Below are 10281 nucleotides of genomic sequence, written 5' to 3' on the forward strand. Positions count from 1 at the left end.
ACTATTGTGCTGTAAGAAATGATGAGCAGGTGGACTTCAGAAAATCCTGGAAAGAGTTACATGACCTGCTACTGAGTGAAGTGAGCAGAACCAGGAGAACGTCGTATACAGTAACAGCCACATTATTCGATGACTAACTTTGATAGACTTACCTCTTCTTAGCAATGCAAGTATCTAAGACAACTCCAAAAGATTCATGATGGAAAATGCTATCCACATCCAGAGAAAGAATGCAGATTGAAGCATATTATTTGCTTTTTCACTCATTCTCTCTTATTTGTTCTTTCTAGTGGTTTGTCCCATTCATTCTAATTCTTTTTTGCAACATGACTAAAGTGAAAATAGGTTTAATATGAATGTGTGTTGAGTCTGTGTCAAATTGCATGCTATCTTGGGGTGGGGGGAGGGGAGAGATGGGGAGAAAATTTGGAACTCAAAATCTTATGGAAGTGAATGTGGAAACTAAAAATGAGTAGATTTACGAAAAAATTAACTGAGCTTAAATTCACAACTTAATCTTTTTTAAAATGACCTACAGTGTAGAAGCCTAATTTTTTAAAAATCTCATTTCATTGATTTTTTGTCACTCTGGTGTTAATAAGTATTTAGTTGAATATCATTGAGAAGTCCAAGCATCTGACAGGGATGTATACCCCGACATTTCTAGTGGCCATTGGAGTAGCATGCAAAGAGGATCCATCTGTTTTCCTTTTTTTTTTCCCCCACTATAGCATCAGCATTTGAAAAAATTTATGATTTAATTGGTCCTTTTAATTTGAAAATATTAGTTTATATAATCTGTCATCCGGTCTAAGAAATTGCAAGTAGTGAGTAAATTTCACTATTGCTATCTTCCATTGCTAAACATACTAATATAGTTAATTTTCTTCTTCATCCATAGGCTAAAGAAATTCTTACAAAGGAGTCCAATGTGCAAGAGGTGCGATGTCCAGTCACTGTCTGTGGAGATGTTCATGGGCAATTTCATGATCTCATGGAACTTTTTAGAATTGGTGGCAAATCACCAGACACAAATTACTTGTTTATGGGCGATTATGTTGACAGAGGATATTATTCAGTTGAAACAGTAACACTGCTTGTAGCTCTTAAGGTAACTTTTACTATTTTTTTTTTTGCCATATGGCCTTAGATGAATGCTTTTTTAATATCCTAATGTGTTTTTTTTTTTTACTGAAAATAGACATTGAAATTTCTTAATTTTTAAAATGCTGTGAAATGAATGAAGAGATGATAGAAAAAAGAATGAGTTATTTCCCAAAGAGAGCTATGTCTAGGAATTAGTGTTGTAAAGCTGTGCTAACACATAATTAGTACAGGTATCCCAGGCTTTTGTGTATTGGTAACTGGGAATGTCTGGGGGAAAAAAATTCTTTTAATACTATCGATAGCTCCCTTTGAAGGAAAGCTCTAATTGCAGAGCATTATTAGAGCTTCTTGGTCAAACTCAATTTTGTGCGAGGATATATATGATACAGCAGCCATGAGTTGCTTTTCCTCAATGTTTCCAAAGGAGTGAATTGTTGTTGTGCCAAAAGGTGGGCTTTTGGAGGGGGTTATCATGGTAATTCATTTTTTCTTTGAGATTTTGAGGTTAGTTCCCAGTTACAAATTAAACTCCATATAGCTTAAGGGGAAATATTTTTATCTGTTCCATAAGAAGGTTGTACTGTATGACTTCTAAAGACATTTTCCTGGAGTCTTTTTTTTTTTTAAGTTTTATTTCTGTATCACTCTTGAGAGACATTTTCCTGTTCTAAAATCCTATGACACTGATGAACCAAATTGAAAGTATGAAAGAAAACATATAAATCAGCCTATTCCTAGGCTCAGAATTACTTACATGATGAACAGAAATTTAGTATCCAGCTATTTCATTTCCCTAAGGATTTGTGAATTTAGAGTTGAAGGATGTGCTTTTGGTGCTTGCCTAGCAATAGAAGGATGAACTGTGGATGGAATATTGAGGCTGCTAGAAAGCTTTCAGGAATATTTTAAACTTTGTGAGCTTGGCTGTTAGGAAGGAAAGTGGTAGTAGTTGGATATTTTCCTAAGTAAACTTGAACAGCTTCTTTGAGGATCCTTATATGTTGTAGTTGGCTTCCTTTTTAAGAAATTAATTAATGTTCTTTTCTGTCTTGGTGTTCAGGTTCGTTACCGTGAACGTATCACTATTCTTCGAGGGAATCATGAGAGTAGACAAATCACACAAGTATATGGTTTCTATGATGAGTGTTTAAGGAAATACGGAAATGCAAATGTTTGGAAATATTTTACAGACCTTTTTGATTATCTTCCTCTAACTGCCTTGGTGGATGGTCAGGTATGTTTTGATGCCATTTTTTGTGTGTTAGTATAATGTCAATACTTAGCATTTGCTAAATGAGTGGCAGGCATAATGGGACAAAAGGATGATAGAGACTTGATTCCTGCCCTCATGGAGTTCAGTCATAAAAGTTTACATAGGACAAATTACATGAAAATACTGATGGAATAAAAAACCAAGGGTATGATTGGTGGGGGATGAAGTTAATCAGAGGAGGCTTTCTTGACAGCTTGGAGAAGCTGAATTGAATCGAGTCTGAAAGAAAGTAGTACATATGAATTGTGGGGGAGGGGAGTTTTCCAGTTTTGGGGAATAACATGATAAAGGCACCGAGAGAAAGAATAAAGAATAGTAGACACTGGTAGCTGTGAAAATCAGCCTACGCATGAGACTGTGATGGGTAGTAGAGATACTTGAGGTTAAATAGGCTTAGGGGTGGCAATTTGTGTAATGCTCTGATATAGCAAATTAATATAAGATACTTAAAGCTTCTGTTGAGTAGTCTTAATATGTAAGCAATTCTTTCAGATTTTCTGTCTACATGGTGGTCTTTCACCATCGATAGATACACTGGATCATATCAGAGCACTTGACCGCCTACAAGAAGTTCCCCATGAGGTATTTGCTTTTATTTGCTATTTATAAACTGTTCTATCATTTCCTCTCTCTTTTGAGGAGGTTAATTAATATTTGAAACCTAATAGTATTTGTTTACATTTATACTGTGTTATCTGTTCTTAAAATAGGTCACTAGTTAAAATATGTGTTATTTAGGTCTGAATAGGTCAATTAAATTTAACACTTCTCTGGCCACTAATTGTGGTATATCACCTTGAAATATATTGATCATTAAAGGGTTTGGGTAGGAGAATGTGAATTGATATACCACTGCAAGTCCATCTATCTCTGTTCCTGGAAAAGCAAGTTAAAACACATAATCTTTTTAGAATTGTCTCTATGAGGGAGGGAGAGAATTTGAAACTTAGAGTTTTAAAAAATGAATGTTGAAAACAAATAATCTACGTGTACAAATGTGCTGTTTCTGGTTTGTAGAAGTTGAAATGACTCATAGTGTGTTATTTTTATGAAAACTGATTTTGAGACAGCTAGGTAGCACAGTGGATAGAGCTCCAGCCTTTGGAATCAGGAGGACCTGAGTTCAAATTTGGCCTTAGACACTTGACACTTACTAGCTATGTGACCCCGGGCAAGTCACTTAACTCCGATTGCCTCACCAAAAAAAAAACAAAAACAAAAACAAACAAACCAAAAAACTAATTGTAATTTTAACATGTGTTGTAGGGTCCAATGTGTGACTTGCTGTGGTCAGATCCAGATGATCGTGGTGGTTGGGGTATTTCTCCTCGAGGTGCTGGATATACATTTGGGCAAGATATTTCAGAGACATTTAATCATGCCAATGGCCTCACATTGGTGTCCAGAGCTCACCAGCTTGTGATGGAGGTAAGTCATATGATCATAAGATTTAGAGCCAGAAGTATTCTAAAATGATTTCCACTCAATTAGAGGTATAGGAACTAAGGTGCAAAGGTGAAGTCATTTGCTTATTTATTACTCTCTTTTACAATATTCCTGACAAGTGATCATCCAGCTTTTCCTTGAAGACTTCTAGTGAGAAGGGGCCTGGTTCTTCTTTGGGCTTTACATGCCGATACAGAAAGTCAGAATTGAAAAAGGGAGACTGGTGGTCATTCCTCTCCTGGCAGGGAAGTTAAGCCTTCTGCTCCCAATTTTTACGTTCTGGAAATCTGTAAAGCTGTAAGAAAAGAGCACAATTGGAGTGATGCCCAGAGACTATACACCATGCTTCCCATTATGCCCTGTAATGTCATTTTGGAGTAGAGTGGGTTTATTTTTATATAAACAGCATATTAAATGTTTTAACATTTATTAGTTAAATATCTTGGCCCTGTTCCATGTGTATCTTTTGACATAAGCTGAGTTTTTTTTCCTTGGTTTCATACTAACATAAAATGTTTATACAACATACTAAAATATGTGCAGTAGCTCTGCAGTAGAGCTACCATTTATTTATGTTTCCCTAAGGTTTGTGAAATTTTTGGAATGTCCTATTTAGGTCTCTTGTGACATAGTGATCTGTCCTGGGCAACCTCCTCTCCCTTTCCCACTCCCTTTCCCTTCCCTACTACCTCTACCTCTGGTTCAATTAATATCTCCATGTAGCTGACTCCCAAATCTACATATGCAATCCCCACCCCCAGTTCCACATTTCAAACTACCTTCTGTTTCCATTTCAGTTGTCCCATAGGCATCTCAAACTCAACATGTTCACAGTAATACTCCTAATCTTTCTCCCTAAACCTAACTCCTTCTCATTTTCCCCATTTCTGTTGAGAGCATTGCCATTCTTGGATTCCAGTCTTTTCTATTCTGCTGATTATTTTTGCTGCTCAGGCAATGGATTCTGCTGTCACAGTACTCTTTTCTTTTTTAAAACCATTCAGAGGGTTGGCTAGGTGGCGCAGTGGATAGAGCACTGGCCCTAGAATCAAGAGGACATGAGTTCAAATCCAGTCTCAGACCACACACTTGACACTTGCTAGCTGTGTGACCTTGGGCAAGTCACTTAACCCCAGTTGCCTCATCAAAAAAAACAAAAACAAACCATTCAGGAACATCTTGCTGTGGTTCTTTGCTCTCTTGGCAATCTGTAGGGCCCTTGCCACATCAAGCATTGATTCATTTTTCTTTTTTTACAATTCATAGATGTCTGGGACTCATTTAATTAAATTGGAGGCCATATTCCTTCTGTTGTTAATTTCTTCCCTGTTTATCTGCTTATGCTCAAGGTCTTTAATTGAGTTTTATTCAAATTCTTGACATCTTTGGTTATTTCAGTTTTTTGCCCTTATATTCTCCCATGGTTTACGTTCTGATTCCTTCTCTTTTTATTATGGTTTCCCCGGGAGCTGGATCTTAAAGCCATCTCAGACTTCTCTGTAACTTCAGTCTCTGCCACAAGTGACTTTGCTTCAGGCAGGCCTGATGGATGCATTCCATCCACATTGGCATCCTTTTTCAGTTTTCTCAGTAATGTTTCAGTAGGTAATACTGCAGTATAAGCAAGAACAACCTTCTCTGCCTTTTGATTTTCTTTGGCATTGTGTAGAAGGTGTAGAATTGAGCTCTGTTGCAAGCTTGTGAGTCAGCTTGTGCAACCTGCCATGCCAGAACATGGGGAAGGGAAAAGGGGTTGCTGAGTGAGTGCATTAAGGGTGAGAGATTATCTTTCTTTGCTATTAGTTCATTGGATTTTTACCTCATTAGACTTCTTGATGTTCTGGTTGGTAGAGACAGCTAAAATTGCTTTATGTCTTCTGCCCAATTACTATTTTGGAATGGTTTTTGAGATCTTGAAAGTTGGAAAAAAATGTCTAGCTCTCTACCTTTTTTGGTCATGTGATCCCAGGCACGGCCATTCTTAACAGTTTGGTTTTTTTAGGGTCCTATCATAGGAGTCATTCCTGACTCTGTTCTCCACTTACCATATGTAGTTATTTGTCGGATTTTATCAATTCTGTGTTCACTATATCTCTTTTGTTTACCTCCTTCTCTCCATTTACACCACAGCCACCCTAATTCAAATTGTCTTCACCTCTTGAACCATTGCAGTAACCTTGTTACTTTTCATCTAGAATTTGTTGCTACTCCGTTTAGCTGTAAAGACACGACTATGTCACATATATTTTAATAGTTCCCTGTTGCTTCTAGAATAATATAAAAGCCCATGTGTTTTCTTCTACGTATCTTTCCAGTTCATTTACGGTTATTTTCCTTTACACATTCCATAATCCTTTTCTGCTGGCCTGCTTTCTATCCCCCACGTGTGACATTCTGTCTCTGACTCCTTGCCTTTTTATCAGCTATCCTTACTAATGGGATGTTGTTCCTCCTCAGGCCTGCTTCGTGTAACTCCTCGGGCTCTTGAAGCCACTTTTCAAGTGCTACCTCCTATAGACGACCTTTACTGACTTCCCCAATAGTGTTCCCTCCCCTTGAAATCACTTTGTATTTTGTATTTATTTGTCTGTATACATATTGTATTCCCATAATGAGACCCTCAAAACAGGACAATAATTTTTTTAATGTTATTTTATTTAGTGGTGTAAGTAAAATAGTGATAAAACTATTCTAACTTGATATTTCTTTTTGCTTCATTTAGGGATATAACTGGTGCCATGACAGGAATGTAGTAACAATATTCAGTGCTCCAAACTATTGTTACCGTTGTGGTAACCAAGCTGCAATCATGGAACTTGATGATACTCTAAAGTACTCCTTGTAAGTATTTACATAATAAGTTGTCTGTTAAGTAACAATACAAAATTTTTAAAGTAGAATTGGGTTTGGTAGCAGTTAGAACTATTAAAGGTGACTGTAATTTTAAAGGTTTAGAAATGAACCAGTATGCTATAATTGTTGCAGTTATTTGAACTCATTCATATAATGTTCTGTAGAGTTTATAATGTGAAATAGGCAGTATAAGAATTATCCTCATTTTACAGATGAGATAACTAAGGCTGAGAATGGTTAAGTAATTTCCCCATGGCCACACTGTAGTGAGAATCTGAGCTAGGAATCAAAACCAAGACCCCTGGAGCTAAATCTAGCGTTCATTCTGTTCTAATTTTAAAAATATAGTTGTATTGAATAGCTGTGGGTTTTCAATTACCGTTAAAGAAATTTACAGTTCTGTTTTTATAATGATGATAATAATAATAACATTGTGTGCACTTGCTTCCCAAAGAGCCATTGTTCTTTGCAAAGACACAAAATGTCCATGAAATGTAATTAGTACACTAAATTGAACAAGTGTCGCTGAAGAATATGATTGAGACCAGACTTCCTTTTACGTTCCACATGTTGTTTGTAGAGTTACCAGGAAGTTATATTATAGGTTCATGGCAGAGTGTTAAGGTGCAGTGGGGTGTAGATGGGCAGGTTGACGGAGAGAGACAAACCATGGCCCAGGCTAAGAATAATTTTTATATTTTAGTGAACTCATTTGACATTCAGGTCACAGTGGACCTCTGCTTTAGGGCTTTAAGCCTTATTTTAACAGTGCGACTAATTAGTTGTGTGCCAGGGAAGGCTGAAATTAGAAAAGTAAATCCCAGAATGAGAGTAGGAAAAAATAATTTGTTTCCACTACCATTATTTTTAGCTCTTAAAATACAAATGATTTGTTTTTCAGCTTGCAGTTTGACCCAGCACCACGTAGAGGTGAACCACATGTTACTCGTCGTACCCCAGACTACTTCCTGTAATGAGATTTTAAACTTGTACAGTATTGCCGTGAACCATACGTTGACCTAAAGGAAATGGGAAGAGCAACAGTAACTCCAAAGTGTCAGAAAATAGTTAACATTCAAAAAAAAAACTTGTTTTCATACGGACCAAAAGATGTGCCATATAAAAATACACAGCCTCTTGTCATCAACAGCCGTGACCACTTTAGAATGAACCAGTTCATTGCATGCTGAAGCAACATTGTTGGTCAAGAAACCAGTTTCTGGCATAGGCTATTTGTAGTTACTTTTGCTTTCTCTGAGAGACTGCAAATGTTAAGATGTAAACATTAACACCTCGTGAATACAATTTAACTTTCCATTTAGCTATAGCTTTACTCAGCATGACTGTAGATAAGGATAGCAGCAAACAATCATTGGAGCTTAATGAACGTTTTGAAAAATAAGTACCAAGGCCTCCCCTCTATTTGTGAGTTTTGAAATTGTTTTGTTTATTTTCAGGGAATACTGTTTAATTTAATTGTATGATTTGTCTGCACTCAGTTTATTTCCCTTCCCAGCCTCAGCCCTACATTGTTCTTTGTTATTGTCAGATGCTGGTGAGTTGTTTTGAACAGAACTGTTTTTTTTTCTGTAAGATGTTACTGCACAAGAGCGCTGCAGTGTTTTTCATAATAAACTTGTGAACTAAGTACTGAAAAAAATGTCAAAATTTGATTGTAGCAAAGGGCAGACTGGTGCTGTTTTATTCAAACAAAGAATCAATTTATAAATTGTTGAATTCCAGGTAAAGAAAAATAAAAATCAAGGCCACTACAGAATCTCTGTGGAAACTTATTGCTAGTGTTGACTTTCGCTTCAGGACTATTTCCAGCTTGTAGGTACCACCCCATCTTTTTCACCACATTTATGTGTTTATAAGAATAGGCTTTTTTTATTTACCTTAATTTCGGGGGAGGGTGTGGGGGGGGTTGATAGTATGTAAGAATAAAATCCTGATACTTCAAGATTTTTTTTTCTTCCAAGAAATACCATGTTTTCAAATATTGTCATTTTAACTGAAAATACCATATCCATATAAGACCTTTTTAAAAAGCCACATTGTCAAATTACTTGCTAGTAGCAAGTAGTAAAACTTTGCTGTCTACACTTTAGCGTAGTCCCAGATAAGAGCAATTTAAAGTGTTATATTTTGAGTCTTTGGTTCTAGCCTGGATCAGAATTTGGCTGTTAGAACTAAATGAGGTTACAACAAGAATAAGTCTTTGGACCATGGCTTTTTATATGTATCTTCTCTTCCCTTCCCTCTCTCCCCAGTCAAATTAAGTTTAAATGAAATGGCATTAATGTTATGGCTTAATTAAGAGTCATTTCTTTTCTAATCTTTATAGTAGTAAGATTAGGAGGTTAATCCAGTGCCTCTGGAATCTTAATTTAACTTATTTACTAGCATAGAACCACTATATGACTCCTAAAACTTGGAGATCAATTCCTTGTTATGTATAAAAATGATTTAATTAAAGTTTTCCTGTCTTTGTGTGCATGAGTTGGATATCTTCTACTTTTCCCTTTTCTGTCATCTGTGGATAATGTCTCAACTGACTAAATGTGTCTTGGTAACACTTGGCAGAGGATTCAAGAATTGCCAGGGATATCATTTTCCTCAGCTTTTAAGCTTTACAGACATTGGAATATTTTTTTTATTTCCATAGTTACCTTCTGGCTCTTACTCTTTTCTTTTTTTCTTTTTTTGCATCATCTCTAATTTAGATTGCTTTCTGACTTAGTTTCACTTTTTTTCCCATCATCTGTGTTCTTATAAAGAGTTTATGTGTACCAGTTTCATCCTGTTGCCCAATTAAGTCAGGTGCCTCAAGTGCCTGTAGACTTACTCATGCAGCTTCCCTGTGGGTCCTGTGATGTCAGAATTATCTCTTAAGGCATGCATTCTTCCGGTGATTGACATGAAGTGCTGTTAATTTAGGTAGGTACTTGTCCCTTCCAAGGTAAATGGCACAGAGCGTTTGGTATTTGGTAAGTACATAGGTCTGCCTGGATTTTGATTGTTTTTTAAAACAATATATATATCATCTGAAATAAATCTTCCTAATAATCTTAGGGGTAAGAGTAGGGGTTGTTGGTGATTGTAGTAATTTCCTTCATAATGCAATCAGATATGTTGAAAAATAGCCCCCTGTTTAGTATTTTGATTTATCTATATAGCACTTGGAAGCCCTTATTCTTGAAATCCACCTTTCCTTCTGCCCTTTCAAAGAAAGAAGAGGTATTCATTTTTAAAGACAGTCAACCTAAACTTAGCAGTTGTGTTGATTCTTGGCACAGTCTGTGTGCCAAACATTTGGTCCTCTGAAGTTTGCTTTTATTTTTAAACTGATGTTACAGCATTAGTGTTTTAATTTCTTAAATATTTTCCCCATGGGATAACCTTAGTGTCGAAGTCTTTTAACTAGCTTATAAGGATCAGGGGGATGTTTTTCTTGTCCTATACTTAAAACTGTCTAATACTTTGCTTGCATTAAGAAGTAGAACAGGCCCTGATTTGGTTGTTACAATATTGTTTAGGGATATTAGCCAATTTTTTGAGAGTTGTTTGAACCTACAGTAACATGACTTCCCATATGAGAC

The 10281-nt window shown here is 36.3% G+C and overlaps 1 protein-coding gene across 1 annotated transcript in view; it reads left to right on the forward strand.

Annotated features, from left to right (window-relative positions):
• Positions 1 to 8456, forward strand: part of PPP2CA (protein phosphatase 2 catalytic subunit alpha) — a 33298-nt gene extending 24842 nt beyond the window's left edge. Inside the window, exons 2-7 of the mRNA XM_020991194.2 lie at positions 902 to 1111; positions 2168 to 2341; positions 2873 to 2962; positions 3647 to 3808; positions 6549 to 6667; positions 7581 to 8456. Coding sequence (XP_020846853.1) covers positions 902 to 1111; positions 2168 to 2341; positions 2873 to 2962; positions 3647 to 3808; positions 6549 to 6667; positions 7581 to 7653 — 828 coding nt within the window. The 3' untranslated portion in view covers positions 7654 to 8456. The remainder of the gene's footprint in view (positions 1 to 901; positions 1112 to 2167; positions 2342 to 2872; positions 2963 to 3646; positions 3809 to 6548; positions 6668 to 7580) is intronic.
• Positions 8457 to 10281: the final 1825 nt, after the last annotated feature.

Source organism: Phascolarctos cinereus, unplaced genomic scaffold, assembly GCF_003287225.1.
Source record: "Phascolarctos cinereus isolate Bilbo 61053 unplaced genomic scaffold, phaCin_HiC Scaffold_2;HRSCAF=192, whole genome shotgun sequence".
In the NCBI taxonomy this organism is placed as follows: Eukaryota; Metazoa; Chordata; class Mammalia; order Diprotodontia; family Phascolarctidae; genus Phascolarctos; species Phascolarctos cinereus.